Below are 16,916 nucleotides of genomic sequence, written 5' to 3'. Positions count from 1 at the left end.
GCTATAACCACCAGTGCAGTTAACATAAACAACATGGTAATATACTGTATAATTAAAGGTCCAGACCGGCAGATTTGTATCGCTCTTCTCCTCTACTGTCTCGGGCCAAACTTTTAAAATCCTCCTGGGTGATTCAGTGTGTTAATACGAGATGAGCTTTGCTTGCACAATTTGGAAATGTGGCCTCAGCAAAACATTTAGGAGCTGAGTTTAATCGAAACGTCTCATTTGCCCTCTTCATGCTGCCGTCAGAGCGATAAGGATGCAGCAAAAACACTCTGAGACTCTTTGGACTGCAATCTGTGTCTAGTGTATGGATATAATGCTGGCCTAATAACTGCTTCGTAAAATGTCCTTGTACTTCTGTAGGGCTTGGATGTTGTTTGTAATGATAGTCTCTAAGAAAATACGTCTGGTTTACCGGGAGAGGCAGTTCGATTCATCACATGATCATGGGATCTCACTAATCTAGCTTGCCACAGTGGTACAGACCAGTCAGCATGCTCCAGGCGGGGTTTAAATGTGACAACAAGCAAGAGAAGCAACTGTTAGCTTGAAAACAACAATGGTGGCTCCTCAAGAACTAAGTGTAGATTCTATGATAGCATCAGAGTATTTCTTGATTGAAAGAAAAGTAAAAAACAGCAGTGTAGGCTTTTCTTGGTGAAAAAAAAAACAGAAGAAGATGTTTCGCTCTTCTCAGGACTGGCTTTGGTAAGAATTTGATTTACCGACAGGCTCCACTGGCATTTGTCTCCTATTGTTGAACTGACTGGTTGAAGTCAGCCCATGATAGACATAAATCAACAAATGTTTCATCCCATCACCTGCCAAGTGTTTTTTAAAAGGAGTCTTCCCTTTCCAAACAGTTTCCAACAGCGCCATTCTAGATGATTCTGTGTTTGCACAACCAACCCAGCCGCCAGGATAATACGTTGGCAGTTAAAGTTTCTGCAGACCACCATTTGTATTTGTCATGAAAGGTCTCATATACCGTTCATTACATGTTTGTGACTTGATTGTTCTATCTGGTGGTGGAGTTGCAGGAGAGAAGGCTGGTAAGCCAGGGACCACTGTTCAAGACTGTGCTTCAACACACCACCAGCATGAAAACAATGGAGGGACCACAGTGTTTCAACATTTGTTGAAGTTTTACACAGCTGGATATATTGCAGGAGACCCCAGGACAAGTTCCAACCATGTTTGCGTGTCTTTGATGAGACCTTTGGGTATTTCCAGTTTTGTTTGTGACAACCAAAAGGGGTCATTTAAGCCAAAACATAATCTCTTCTCAACCCAGTGGTTCTTGTGCCCACACCTAACCAGAGCTTACAGAAGACAACACTTGTATTGTGTATTAAGATTGGATGAAGGTAATCTTATTGATATTTCTTTTCTCTTGTCTTTTCTTGCATATGTTTGGTATGGAGGCCAGAAGAGAAAGTAATCAAATCACATTACTATTTTGATACTTGGATTACGTTGCTGACTGCTTTTTTAACAGGTAATTAGTAAGTGTATCAGAACAAATTTATTTAGTAACCTTCCCAAAACTGATTCTGGCTATTGGGTTAGGTGCATCAAGTTAATTTTTGGGGCCACTGGGGATTGTTTTCGTTGCAGTGTTACAGTTGGCCACTGGGACAAATTGGCAGCTGTCTGAAAGTTAAGGAGCTTCGACTCAGTCTGGAACAATGCAGCCGCTCACTTCGCGTTTTTGTCCACTACTATTTTCAGTCAGAATTCCCGCTTTTGGCATGAAAAACAACTACAGATACACACAAGAGTCTGTGCAGTGATGTCGTTTCTGGTGAGCGATCCTCCTGTTCCCATTAGCGGGCTTGTTAGTGTGATTGCTGCAATTTTCTTAAAGACGTTACAGACATGAATCGCTTTTTCCTTGGTCAGCGTAAACAAGTTATTAAAATCCCTCTCTTAAATTGGGTTGTGTGCTCTTGAAGCCCCCCGGCACTTTTCGGTGAATGGCGACATTTCTTGCATTCCCACCCCTTCTTCCTCTGACAGAGTCTGTTCAAACCATCGGTCCTTGACTTCGTCTGGCACCCCTGTGGTGAAACACTCTGCCCCAAATCTGTGTGAGCAGATCAGCCAGTGTGTGGGCTCACTTCAGGCTGCAGAGACATGGGTTTATGATGATGATGATGATGATGATGATGGTGATGAAGAACTTGAGCCCAATATCCTAACTACTTCAAAGATTCCTTTATGCCAGTGGATGACTACCACTATGTTGGCCTTCACAAGAGCACAACTTTGATTTCATTTCTACTTTGAACTGTTCAAAGACACTAAAATCAGAGCTGTGTAGTATTCATCCACATACCCTTTCTTTAACCCTTTGTGGATTAACATGCTGTGCTGCTCTGAAGAGTGTACAAAGGCAGGGTTAGATGTTACTCTGATTTACACAGCAGCAGTGGGCATAAGGATGAACAAAAGCCATTTTGATCTTAGCATTGTTTCAAGATATGAAATGACGGTAATAATGTTAAGGAGGCACTCAATTCTACACATAATTGTCAGACAGGAAGAGTGTAATAAATACACACTACCAAACTGTGACATGGCAAATGCAGGATCCACTGGTTTTAGAGGTTGATCTTTTTTTTAATTTTTTTTTTATTGCCAGGACAGTTGACACAGAAGATATGACAGTAAACTGGTTGGGGGGGGGGGGGGGGGGGTGGAGTAAAATGCAGCAAAGGGACCCAGGCCGGGAGTTGAACCCAGGTTCACTGCAGTAAGGACAAAGACTCTGTACATAGGACGCCCACTGTACCCACTGAGCTAAATGGCGCACCAGAGCTTGAACTTTCAGAACCAGGGGTGTCCCTTGTACAGCCAAAGACTAGAAAACTTAATGGTGAGCTATGAGCCAAAAGCACATACATATTGTACTGTTTTCTATGGTTAAGATGCAAAATTGTACCTGGATCAGTAATTAGTTGAGGACAAAGTTTTACAGACTTCCTGCATTTCAAGTGTCACTCCTACTGTGTTCATATTATGACTAAAATAAATGGATAGTTACAATTTTACCTCACAAATAATAAAAGCATAAACGTTATTACAATTCCTGAACATATATTTCTTATTGTTCTATCTGAAAACATCCAAGAGGCTAAATTGAACCATGTATTTCTAAGCCTGTAATTACAATTTATAAATGATTTGAACCCAGACAAAACATGATCCAAGTGCCACACTTAAATTTGTGTTACACAAATCAAATAAGTCGTACTAAATACACTTAAGTTATGGTGAGTACACTTTAAAAGCATATTCTCTCTGTATCGTTGGGTCCTTTTAGTTTAGTTTAGTTCATCATTTTCCACCTTAGAAAAACACAAACATACTGGTAGGTAGACAATGAATTAATTAATGCTTCAGAAAAACAAGTCAAACAAACAAAAAAAGAAACAAAAAAAAAATATACAGAAGTACACCACATAGAATCTGTCATGTTGTCACCAATATATTGATAAAACAAAGCACTTTTGCTTTAAATATCCTGTCTGTGCATTTCTAAAAGCATTTCAGTGCGTTCAAAAAAATATTAAATTGTGCTGGAAATATGAAAAAAGTACAACTAGGTATTTTCTAAAAGCACTTCAGTGACTAAATACTAAGATTGAAACTTGTTGTCTTCGGATGCAATATTCAAAGTTTAAGTAATTCAAGCACTCCTGGAGCAGCTACTTTGTCAGAAATAGCAACTAGTCAGCCAAACAAAAACAGGGACAAATTATCTTATGTGTCACTATCTGGCCTTTTTCTATCATTCATCAGCAGTGACGGGGGGGTTGGTTTCCTTTCAGGTGAGTTTGAAGTGTCGATGTGTGAGTCGCCTGCAGCTCATCAGTGAGCAGCTCACTGTGCTGTGTTGTTCCATTACTCCCTGCAGGACTTTTTAACTGATCTGCTGTCAAGGAATGCCGGAAACAAGCACGTCTTGCTTTGTAGGAGGATTTTTTGATGAACGATCACTGTCAGCTCAAAGGTTGGTGGCAAATACACTGAGGCTCCATGACACAACGACACATAAAAACAACAATGACAAGAACTTTACAGTGAGGTAATCACAGAATGAAAATACTTTTGCTTTGATTAGCATCGATGACAGTTTGAAAATGATTGTACTAATCAAATAAATACTGTTACTATACTATACTACTTATTATTAAAATAATAAAGTCTTCAAGTTCTTCCTGCTTTAAAAGATTCCTAACGGCATGATTCAGTTCTTAGCTTGTGTGTACGAGCTCGAAACAGAATGAATATAAGCACCATTTGCTTTCTTTTCAGCGATGAGATGATGCAGTTACTTCAAGAATGTAAAGGGCTTCACAGCTGATTAGCAAACCATGGCTCATATACAGTATGTACATGACACGTAGTCAATAGAATCACACCCTCATCTGGTTTGTGCCTCGTGGAACTAAAGTGTATCATCTCAAACAAATAAGAATGAGAGCTCTCATGTTCAGAGAAGGTTCAGAGAAGCTCATCCATGCCTTCATTTCCAGCACGGTGGAATATTGTTCTGATGTCCAACAAAAAGACTGTCAGACAACTTCTGCTCAATTTGAAAGCTGCTGCCAGAGTTCTTACAAGAACCAGTTACCTTTAAAGATTAAAACGCTTCAGCTACCTCATAAATCATTTAACATTCTAAGGCCCAAAAAATCTTTTGATGATCTTACTGAAGAATTAAAACCCAGAAGGGCCAACAGATCTTTAGGAAACAGGCGGCTGGAGGAGCAAATGGAGTCAGAATGAATCTACGTACGATGCTGTGTACTGATGGAACCACCGTCCTCAAGTACTTAAACCTCAGCCACTTTTAAATGAAATGCTCTGATCCGCTCCTGTGCCTTTGACTGATTGACTTCTATACTTTTAGCTTGCAATTACTGCACTTTATGAACTGTAACTGCAGTTCTGGTTTATAATATTTGCATTTCTATTTCATTTTCATGTATTTTGTTCAACATCATCCAGTCTTTTTTTTTTTAAATTGCATTAATTCTGTCTTGATTCATTCATTCTGGTTGTTATTGCTTATTGTTTTTGAAAGTCATTTCAGTGCTTTTGTTTGCCCATGTAAAGCACTTTGAATAGCCTTTGTGTTTGAAATGTGCCATAAAGATAACATGGACTTAAAAAAAAAAAACAGGTCAAAACCTTAAAGCTGCCTTTCCTTGAGATCTGACCAATGATTTCCATGATTTTACAAAAATGGCGAATGGACAGAGATTGTTTACATCTTAATGGGGGCATAAGAAACAGGTGAATCCAAGTGAATCTCTTTTTTTTTGGCCTTTTCATGGCTTTATTGGATAGAACAGCTTGAAGCATGGATGGGGTGGGGGGTGGGGAAGTGACAAAGTGGCACCGCTGATTTAAAAATATAGCAGAGGAAAGATTTGTCAGAGGGGAATCGTCTTTTATTTCTTCCTCTCCTCTCCATTACAGGAGAAAAGAAGGATTTCAGATGGGGTTTGGGATTGTTGCCCACTTCAAAGACTTTTTCACACGAGCTTCTGACTTTTATTTCCACTCTGGCAGAAAACAGAGCTCGTTTCCAGAGGCCGATGATATTTGTATGGCCCCTTCACGTCTGCGAGCCAAGAATTAAAGAGTCAAATATAGATTTTTACTGCAATATCGCAGCACCCCCGGACCCTTAAACTGCAATGATGTTTCTAACTTAAGTGCTACATGTAGCATTTGGAGTTTTTACGTCTGTTGCCGAGTATGGAATGAACAACATCTACCGTCCTTGCCAAATTATTTTAAATAGCATAAGAAATGTTTTTATCTGACTGAAAAAGTGGGGTCAGAGTTGAGGCATGAGATTGCATGGTTTGTCAGGGCGTCTGCACAGAGCGGGGGTGTGATCTCGAGGGTGTAGCATGAATCTCCGGCATGCTGCGCTCTTGAAGCTCCTCTCTAATGGCAGGTGAAGAAGAGACGTGGCTGACTGTGCCATCTGTCACGGATGTTGCACATGCCTGTCCACACCCTACACCCAGGACGACAGCAGAGTTAGCAGAGGAATAACTGAGAGTCCTCTGAGTTCAGGGAGAAGCGAAGAAGCAAAACAGTAGCTGAGGAGGAGACCGCTGACCATAATTGTTCCCAAGCTTTTACTAAGTGGTTCCTTTTTTGATGACAAGGTTCCCTAAAAATAATGAAGTTATTTTAAAACAAACTAAACAACTGTCTATAAAGACATTTCTTCTATAAATAAATAAACAAAATCTTTTATACAGACTGTTAAGATTAAAAATGTAATCTGTGCCAGGTTTTGCTCATCAGATTCTACCAGCTACAGAGAACACTTCCGGCTCAGATGGAGAGAGCCGGTGGATAGAGAGCTACTGGTATTAACAAAGGAGACAATGTGTGGGCGAAAAGTTGGAAAAACCCAATTTTAGAAGAAGCCTGGATAGAATCAGGTCCCCTGAGAAAAGGGGCAGATAGATTTCATGTGTGAGATGGTTTCCTTCAGAGTGGAGAGAGAACTTGGCTCAAATCCAAAGCAAATACTCCCTGATATGAAGTGTAAGATACACTTTTACACATATGTGCAGCTGCTGCTGTCCTCTGTTCAGTATGAAGCTCAGGTTGATTTTGAGTCTAGAATGGCTCGCTGAGGTGTGATTCATACAGGTGGTTTTGCGAAGCTCTCAACACCCTGAAGTCCTCACTGGGGAGTGACAATGATTTTTAAACCTTTCTCTGATTTTTGCCTTTTCATTGTGAAATAACTGGTACATTTCCCACTTCAGGCCACAACAACAATACAAATGAAAACATTAGAGATGGGCAAGGTTTTCAGGAATAAAGGAACAACGGAGTCACAGCAGTCTCCTGAAAATCTGATTTAGTTGGGGATAGCTAAACCAAGGCTCTTCAAACCCAAAATGAGATCCAAAATGTACTTGACCTTATTTAGACCCTCGTTTAAATGCACGCCCAGTCAGAAACTGTGGATTGAGGGTAAAAAAATATGTCTTCTCAAACCAATTTGGGCTCTCTGGGGATTCTGGAGACTTGGAATATGCCACAGGAGCTATTTGAAACCATAATGTGATTTTTGGTTTTTTTTCATAACATTTTAAAAACAAGTCACAATTTTCTTCAGTTCTTTAGGGGAATGCTGTAAAGCTTCAGACAATGATAAGTGCACTGAGAATCCTCATCAGACTTTTGCTGTGGCATGAGTTTGAGTGGTTACTGATTTGATTCTCATTTCTGGATCAACGGCTCCTTTAAGGCCATGTTTACCTGTGATTAGGGATCATAAGTAGGGATTCCTTCATTTTACAGGGTCCCAAGCCACAAATATTAGAAAACACTGGGCTTAAATCAATCTGAGACTCATACTTTATCTCTACTCCAACCACACTTGACGAAAAAACTTCCTGTTGCATTTTCCCATGACTCTCTACACTGTATAAATCCACATCAAGTCTATTACATTCAACATTAGAATATTTTTAAACTCATCTGTTGCAGCTGTCTTCAGTAATACTTTCATACAGTGAACAGTAACAGTCGCTGATGATCCTTGTACTCCGGTCATAAGTAGAGACTTTAAGACAAAGTTATACAGTTGTGCAGAGTGCCCCACATACAGCATGTCTGATAGCTCTTTCTGGCAAACCTGTAGTAAGCTGAAGTGTTCTGTAACCACGAGATCTCCGTCTCCATGTCTAATACCTGTGCTCTGTCCACACAGCTGCTGGCTCATGTACGACCGGGGATGGACAGCTGGGTGACCGATTTCAGGAAGTTTTCTGCTGCAGCTGTCAGAGGAGGTGATTGTAGAACCAGTGATGGAAACACCAGAAGTCAGCTCACTTTACCAGAGGGAAGTCCAGTGTATGTAACCTTTGCTTAATCCTTGTTCTGAACGCTGTATCATGTGCTTCATGGGTGTTTATTTAAATATACATTATTCCTTATGTATTCCTGTCTTGAAAGATATGCTAATACTACTGACCTGGTAAGTATTTAAAAAGAAGATTAGTTAAAACATAAAATTACTGGAGAAATTGCGGGGCTGAGCTTGAAACAGCTGGAAGGTGTTTATCGCTGCTAGATGATCAAAATTGTTTGCCATGGTATATTTGAGAGGTACGTTTTTATAATTATAAAAAGTGAACTTTAAGTAAAGTTTATTTACTAGTGAGTCTTGAGCTGCTTTAATGTCCACAGATCTTAGGTCCAAAGGGAGAGAGCTCCACTGAGTAGAGGCCGCAACTTCAAAGGCACAGGCTCCTTCAGTTTTAAGCCGGGGGGAAGTACAACCAAGAATCCCTTGGTTGAAGATTAGAGGCTGACTGGTGATACAGTGCTGCAGTGACTCCTCAAGCAGGTGCCTGACAAACCACGCAGAGCTCTCAAAGCGATCGGAAGTCATAAAGTCGTTCAAAAAAGCCACCAGAAGATGTGTAAATGATCCTCGTGTCGTTCTAAAAACATCATTAGAATTGTTCTAGATTTATGCTGCAATGAAGCTAGAAGATAGACTGTGTCCAGAAAACAGGGTGTCAGATGTTGAAGAGAAGAAGAAGAAGAGTCGTAGGAGTGATGCTATGCGGAAATGCCCTCAACCTGCATTCTTTCTAATGGCCAGCCGGGGGCGACGCCCCTGGTTTCAAAGAGAAGTCCAGTAGTATGCAACTTTAGGAGAAAATGACCATGTTACACGGCAAAGCCTTCCTGATCAGTTTGTGGTCTTGATCACTAGCTTTCCATGATGTTCCTTTTGTAATAATGAAGCAGTGTGTTAGGGAGAGGACACACTGTGACTGACAAGTATCTACCTTGGTGTGTGATGATACAGGCCAAACTGCACTCCACAACTCCACTGGAAGGGCACTTTAGAGGGCAAAAGTAACATTTTCTTCCCAAAGAACAGCTTAGCGAGCACTTTATCTCGTTTTCTGCACCAAATAGGAACCCCAGAAGACACTGCCACACGTTTCTCATGTTTTTCTCCACTGGAAGGGCAGCCGAGAAGTCAATTTCACTGGAGGATCACTGTAGAGGCCATTGCATAACATTTTCTCCATTATAAGGGCACTTCAGAGGGCAGGACATTGAATTTCTTGCACTGGAAAGCATCATAGAGGGGCACCATAGAGAGCACCACGTCATGATTTCTCCACTGGAGAGTCAACCTGGCAGATACTGCATCACATTTTCTCCGCTGGAAAGGCAACCTAGAGGGCACTGTATCACGTTGTCAGCACTGCAGGGCAGGTTAGAGGACACTTTCTCTACTGGAAGTTCACCTCGAGGTCACATTATTATGTTTATTCCACCAGAGGGTTACCTTAGAGGGCAACCAACGTAAGGTTTTCCCCACTTTCTTATGTTTTCTTAAATGGAAAGTCACCCTATTGGACACTTACTACCTTTTCTCCACTCGGGGGGTTACCTTAGTGGGCAACCAGCATGTTTCTCTGCTGGAAAGTCACCCTTGAGGTCACTTTGTGATATACTCTCCAACAGAGGGGCACTGTAAAGTGCAACTTCTATCAAGTTTTATGTACCCAACACCAGTGCAGCAGAGGGAGCGATCCATTCCCTCCACCATAGCTTCTCAACACTGCATAGCAGACAAACTCAAGTTTCAGTACTTCCAAATTAAATTTCAAGCTCATGCATTTTTTTGTGTGTGGATGTATTTGTTAGACTTTAAACCACTTAATGCAACTAAAGCGTCCCAGTTAAGCTCAAATCCAGCCGGCAGGGCGTGTGACTCAGGCTAAAAGGTGTGCAGGCGTGATAAGGTGCGCTTATTATTGTGACCTTGAGGACTTTTCTCTAGCCCACTGTGTGAATCAGGAGACGCAGTTTGTTGCAGCAGAAAACACTGATAAGCTGCTTCTACCACACACACACACACACACACACACACACACGCATAAAGCCCCACAATAGGAGGAGGAGGACCCCGCCAGCCTGAGACTTTAATTGAGCTCCCTCCCCTCCCCTCCCCTCCCCTCCCCCCTCTCCTCCTCCTCCTCCTCCTCTCCTCAGTCTCCTCCGCTCCCCTGGTCAACTTCTCGTCGACACACCACTTCACTTCACATTATTTTGGACTGGATACGACAAGCAGCCAGAAAAGACATGGCTTTCCTGCACAGAGCTTTTCTGCCGCTCTTCCTTCACGTGTGTCTCCTCAACTGGAGCGGTGAGTAAAACTGAACTGTTACCGGCTTCTCTTCTCTTGTACCCTCTTTTTTTTTTTTTTTTTTTTTTGGTTTGTTTTAAGTTTAGAGAGAAAGAGGAGACTGAGAACACACCGTGTGTGCGTCCCACGGATGCTCCAACCAAACCTCTCTGACATTAACAGGTTGTTTTGTTTTGTTTTGTTTTGTTTTAAGAAAAAAAAAAACGTTTATCAAGTTCACTTCTAAACACTGTTCTCTCGAATAAAAGTGTGTTTTCGGTCGCTGTAACGAGCACGTATTGAATCTCGGCGTGTGTGTTTTCGGTGGCGTCGTCGTTAAATTATTTAAAAGGTGTAATTAATTACCGCGTAATTAACGGAGCCATTAACCCACCAGCACGCAGCAGTGCAGCGCGTTAAAGCACGAACACACACATGGCGTGTAAGGGTGTTTTTTTCCCCTTTTCTTTTCTCTTTTCTTTGTCGCTTTACAGGCTTGTGTAATAAACGGTTGTGTGACACGGTCTGGATAAGTTATTAAAAGGGTTTAATGGTGAACATCTAAAGAACCACAGTGGTTAGAGGGCCTTCCCAAAGCAGGACATGGTTAGTCTGTGAGTTTAGGTTGTGTTCTTTTTAAAAAGCAGACTGTTACAGCAATGTGATGGAGGAGGCAGGGCAGAGCAGTGGGATACGGCGTGGCCAGTGTGTGTGTGTGTGTGTGTGTGTGTGTGTGTGTGTGTGTGTCCCTTTCTCTTCATTATCATTATGATATCACCTTTAAAGGCTGCAGCTCAGATGAATTCCTTTTTTTTTTAACTTGTCAGTTATGAAATACGTCCATCAGAGTTTCCCAGAGTGCAAGGTGGCATCCTCAGATGTCTTGTTTTGCCAGATCTAGAGCACAAGATCCAAAGACATTCACTTTGCAGTGATATAAAAACAGAGAAAAGCTGTTAATCTTGATTGATTTCCTGTTGGTGAACTAGCTGAGGCGGCTGTGGCTCGAGTGGCAGAGCGGTTGTTCAGGAATGGGCGGGTCGGTGGTTTGAGTCCCGGCTCCTGCAGTCGACTATGAGGTGTTCTTCGGCATGATAGCGGTAATGTTTCCTCAAAACAGAGAAAAAAAAGGGAAATCTTGATCAATTGGGTGTTGGTGAATTGGGCCAGCTGTGGCTCATGGGGATGGGTGGTTGATGATGGGTTGGTGGTTCAATTCCCAGTCCCTGCAGTCTACATGTTGATAGCAGTTATGTTTCTTTGTTTTCAATGACCTACAACAGAGAAAAGCTGTAAATCTTCATTGATTTCCTGTTGGTGGACTAACTGAGGCTCAGGAGGAAGAGCGGTTTTCCACAAATTGGAGGGTTGATGGTTCGATCCCCATCCCTGAAAGCCTACATGTTGCGCTGTGTGCTTGGGAAAGATCCATCAGTTGAAACTCAGTTTGTTCCTGGTGGCTCTCTGGAGTTATTGTCCCTCTTGATGTGCAGCTGGCTGCCAGGGTTCTGTCGATGCGTGAAAGCCCACTTGTGCTTTAAGTGGTTACTAAGACTGTAAGTGCTACATACAGTAAATACAATTATTTACTATCATTAGTCAACTCTAAATTTAGTATACCACAAAGTAAACAGCAGGTGTGGGACTATGATGTTATAAGTTCAGGCTACCATGTAACACTGACAGCTCACAGTGGTTTAAATACTAAACTGAATATCTCTGGGTTCTGGACTCTTGGTTTATTTTTTTTATATGTCTCCAGCAATTCATGCATATAATTCTAAGTTTCCACCCCAAAGTAAATGTTTGATAAGGGGTGAGAAAACCCTGCAAGTGCTGCCTTTCAGACGGCGCTGACCTTGTCTCAGCTTCCTTGCAACAGTTTGATGGACGTAATCTGCCAAAATAGGAAGACAAGTCTAATTGATACACTGTATGGCTGATATTAGGCAGGTAAATTACAGCTTTGTACTCTCTCTGCTGAAACACTTTAGTACAGAGGCATGAATCCTCCAGGCACCTGATTATTAGGGTTGGGTACCATTCACAGTTGTACTGACACAGATGCCAGTAAGGGGTATCCAGAGGTACCCTTTTCAGTACTTTATTCTCTCTTTAATACCCAAAAAGGTCAATCCAGTTTTAAAAACTAATTCACCAAATCTGACTGTCAATTCTTCAAAGGAGAAAACTGTTCAAAGTCCTGGAAGCAACTGGGGAAACTGTTTTTGTTGTTGTTGTTGTTTCTACTGGATGAAAATGAAGGAACTGGTGTAATAGCAGCACAGCACAGCTTTCAGATAGCTTTTATGTCTGAACAAGTATTTCCTCAAGTTAGACGTGTTACTCTAAAGATGCTCATCAATACCTAAATTTGATGCGGATTGATTTAATGAATCGGTACCCGGTTGCACCAACGTAATTCAGTCGGTATGGTAAGTACCCAACCCTACTCACAATTCAGTTCAACTCAGATTCAGAGGGCTATGATGCGATTCTAAAACTATTACTGTTCCCATAAATATACATAAAATACATTTTCTTTCACAGTTACTACTTAAAACATCTTATATTTCATCTTATATTTGATAAAGATCCATTACTAGATGACTGGATGAATTTACTTCTGTTATCTTCTCTTGCTCAGCCATCCAGAAATGCTTGAAGTTTTGTCAAGATTTGTGGCGGCGTACAGAAGTTGACTTTTTAAATCTTCTAGTTTATTAAGAATAGTCAAAGATAACAATGGCACTTCCGATGTGAATCTTTTTGTTGCCCCACCCTTCCTAAAAGGCAGATGTCATGTTCACTGGTGGATTACCTAACTCAAGCCTTACTGTACAGACTTAAACATAAACCCTCCTTCTTCTCCATGTTGCATCTCGCAACAGGACAACACTCACTCCGCCTTGACCTTAAACCTCTTTTTCCCTTAAATCCCTGTTTTTTAGTCCATCAGCCTTGTCTTAATTGGGTTACCTCTATTTAATCCTCATCTCCTCTTACCTCCTCTGGAGATGGGAGTAAAGCTGTCTGTTTTTGGATTAGGTCGTTGGTTAGTGATAGAGACCCCGTCCATCTAAAGAGCCTCTAAACCAGGTTTCTGTCAAAACTGACCTCCTCAGTAATGGACCCTGAAGAGCACTTACTCAAATACAATTTGTGACTAAAAGCATTTCTCTTGCATGGAAATGAAGCTATCCTGAGAATGAGAAGGAATCCAAACATGTAGCTCAGTTGATGGGACCTCTATTGATTTCACAGACCAGTGTTCATCAGTATGATGGTCATGTTGTGTTACAGGACTGAGCAAGTGGTCTGGGCAGTAAATCACAGTGGCAGCGGAGCTTTTACCATGACATTTACAGAAGAGAAAGTAGAGACGAGAAACATGCTTACTTACTTCATGCCATTATGTGTTATTTTTAACAAAACAAGGTTTCATCCTTCAGTGAATTTGGAGGCTCTGAGGGATGTCAGGCTTTTTGTGGTGTAAAAGCAACTGAATATGGAAGACAGGCTCCCTTTGATTAATTAGATGTATAGGATGACAGTTGACATAACTCACACAAGATATTTAATTAATATCTGGATACATCAATCGCAATCCGATACGAGAAGGATACAGATGAAGTGGAAATGGCAGGAAACACTGTGGTTCAAACCTCACTGGTCCATGAATCAAAGTAAGCTTGGACTTTTTCGAGCAAAAGGACAAGGCTTACCATTCTGTTCAGTGAAGCTACGAAGAAACAACTAATTTTTTTCTTGATGGAGAGCTTTCTAAAGTTGCTTTAGAGTAATCTTGTCAGGTCTGTGCAGTAATTCTTTCTTTTCATAGAAGTAATACACAGTTGAAGACTGTAACTTTGATACTTAGTGACCTGGAGGTTGTCCTTATAAAATACATAGTATTGTTAATTACTGCAGAATGTGGATTAGTCAAGTTGTTTAATGATTGATAGACAGAAAATAAGTGACACTAAATACTCTTTCACGGATGGATCATTCAAGTCATTTTTCAAGTAATAAGACTAAATCCCCTCTTGATTCAGCCTCTCAGATGTGAGAATTTCTTGGTTTTCGGTTTTATTTCATCATATAACATCATCAGTTGAGAATCTTTGCACGGTTAGTGAAATAAAACAAGCACTTTAAAGATGTATGTTTGGAATCTGGATTGAATTTTACAGATATCTTTGATGTTTTTTTTTGACATTTGAGTATTTGATTCGTGGTAATAATGATCAAATCAATCAACCAAGAGAATAAACTTTAGATAGAGTCCATGATTCTATTCAAGGATTTACCTTCTGCTTTTGATACTCCACACACAAACACGCCCACTACACTGCCAAGTGGAGCTTCAGGTGAACCCAAAACTAGTTCAATGGGTCAAGAGATTGGATTTTTACAAGAGAGGCCACCAACAGGTGCTTGGATTCAGTTTGAAATCCAGTGAGTTGATTTTAAATATAGAGTGTGTGTTATCCCCTATTGTCTTCTCTGTTTACACTGACAACATCTCCTTCAGAAGTGAAGGAACAACATGTTTAAAGTGCGCAGATGACACAGTGTGGTCCTCCTGACTGGCACAACTGCTCTGTCTGAATGACCTGGTTTGGACACTTGGGGAAAACCAAACTGATACTAATCAATCACGTGTAAATAAAATCATTTTCTTTTCTTGATCGCGTTTATTTGTTTATTGCACATGTTCATATTGCGATTGCGACAAAATATGGTTTATCAGCTAAAACAGTGTTTATAAATGTGTCCTAAATGTAAATGATTCATTGTTAAGTCTTGTTAAAGGAAAACTTGTGTTACTTCTGCGACACAGTATGCCATTGCTGTGTGGTAATATTGAACCTAAATGTTATAGTAAGCAATTCAGTTTGTTATTATTTATTGTGATTTTTATAGATTTATCGACATTCTAAAAAAAAATCAAGAATGATACATTAATTTAAATTAAAATCCTCAAACAGCCACTCTTATAATTTAGATATTCAAATTGTTTTTGACCACAAGGTCAGACTGCATAAAGAAGACAAACATCTTATTTCAATATAACAATACATTGTTAGCCAGTTGTTAACCTGTCTATCAATATTTGGTCTGTGTCTTTGTCTGATTATCTTGTTTCTTGTCTGGATGATTTATGAGCCTTCTCTAATCATTCATTACACTCCAGATAAGAAAATGTGATTCAGTAGCGAGTAAAGAAGCACCAAAACCTGACTCATAAGGTATCCCAGTGAGTCAGTCTCCTCGTGTAAATAATGGCTGGTCTCCCTGACCTCTTCATGATCCGTCTGTGTGGCTGAGTGCCTGAGAATGCCTTCACTCCGCTGCCGCCGCTGCTGCTGCTGCTGCTGGGCTTGTGTGAATGCAGCAGGAAGTGTGCAGCTGTTGGCTGCAGTTGTTCATGTGGGATTAGTGCATTTGCCTGAGTGATAGCCAGGCATGACAGCCATATAATCTAATGTATCGGCTCATTGTTTTCATTAAAGAGAGTGCGCTGTTTGATCCCTGCGGTATTATAATAGTGCGTGGCCGTGTAGCATTAAGCATATGTAAGTTAATTCAGCTAACATGAATGTCAGCATGGTGGACAATCAAATACCTTACGTCCTATTGAGTTAACTCTTTCACTGATTATTTAAGGTTGTGTGGTCTGCACAGTCATTCAGCAATATCTGCTGAACGTGGATACTAGTCAATTTAAAGGAAAGATGTGATTTTTTTTAATAGTCTGTACTGCAGTCAGTACTACAATCAGTTGACAACTAGAATTTATTGCCAACTCTTTTTTTTTTATATCATTTAGTTTTTTTTCAAGAGGATAAAAGATGAAATCCTCTGATTGTAGCTTCTTGAAGGTGAATATTTTCTGGTTTCTGGTTTCTGAATATCTTTGGGTTGTGAGCAGATATGGACATGTTGCTTCATTGTTTTTGATGCACAATATACCCTGTAATGCATCGTTAATCAGCTGGTTTTGTAAACAATAGTTGACAATCTCTCACTACAACACTTGTTGTACAGTCAACTAAGATATGACATTGCCATCTTCTTGCCTGAAAATAACTATAAAATGTCTCTCATGCTCGGGTTACCAGGAGCGGATATTGAAGGAACACAAGAAGATTTGTTCAGAATGAATGTTTTCCACTTAAAAAAGACAATCAGGTGTATTTCCTTCACAACAGACATACAGGGAGAGGGTAGATTGAAGGGTGCAACAACAAAACAGGCCTGATTGCTTTTATTATAAAACATCAGAAATTGATTTCTAAGAAGAAGTTGAAGATTACCTCCTTAAATCTTTTCAAACTTGTCTGCTGAGCGGCTGCAAATTGACCAAAACTCATTTTGTTTGAGTTTAATCTCGTTTTTTGTTTTGTTTGTTGTCTCAGTCTTCAGTTTAAAGCCTCTGCATGCTTTGAAGAGCCGAGGCGTGTTTTAGAAAATCAAAGCTGGAGCTGTTCAGCTAGCAGGAGCTGAGCTGACATCCAGCCTTAAGCCTAAACTGAAGGGGGTTTTCAGGAGCCTTGTCTTGCACGTCTGGTGTATCTCTGCAGTGAGTGGATGCTGGATGTCTGAGTGGGATTTCATATCCAACAGCTGCCTCTGTAGTTTGATCCCTGGCCTTCTGGGAGGGAATTTCTCCTGTATTGACTACCTTTCTGGTGCTGAA

The 16,916-nt window shown here is 40.6% G+C and overlaps 1 protein-coding gene and 1 long non-coding RNA gene across 3 annotated transcripts in view; one reads left to right on the top strand and one right to left on the bottom strand.

Moving 5' to 3' along the window:
* Positions 1-3,380: 3,380 nt before the first annotated feature.
* Positions 3,381-4,571, bottom strand: LOC119031548. Its single transcript, XR_005078637.1, has 2 exons — positions 4,309-4,571; positions 3,381-4,043 (listed from the first exon to the last, which is right to left on the bottom strand). It is a non-coding gene; the product is annotated as an uncharacterized LOC119031548 (long non-coding RNA).
* A 143-nt stretch (positions 4,572-4,714) lies between these two features.
* The window catches only part of mcama (melanoma cell adhesion molecule a), a 58,734-nt gene continuing 46,532 nt past the window's right edge, over positions 4,715-16,916 (top strand). Inside the window, exons 1-3 of one of the 2 annotated variants that reach the window (XM_037120108.1) lie at positions 4,715-4,843; positions 7,769-7,911; positions 10,081-10,234. In XM_037120108.1, coding sequence (XP_036976003.1) covers positions 10,171-10,234 — 64 coding nt within the window. In that variant the 5' untranslated portion in view covers positions 4,715-4,843; positions 7,769-7,911; positions 10,081-10,170. Of the gene's footprint in view, positions 4,844-7,768; positions 7,912-10,042; positions 10,235-16,916 lie in introns of those variants that run through there. The other variant, XM_037120107.1, reaches the window with a different exon arrangement.

Source organism: Acanthopagrus latus, chromosome 13 (genome assembly GCF_904848185.1).
Source record: "Acanthopagrus latus isolate v.2019 chromosome 13, fAcaLat1.1, whole genome shotgun sequence".
Lineage (NCBI taxonomy): Eukaryota > Metazoa > Chordata > Actinopteri > Spariformes > Sparidae > Acanthopagrus > Acanthopagrus latus.
Note: the sequence above shows the minus strand (reverse complement) of the source record. Positions and strands in the feature narration are given on the sequence as shown.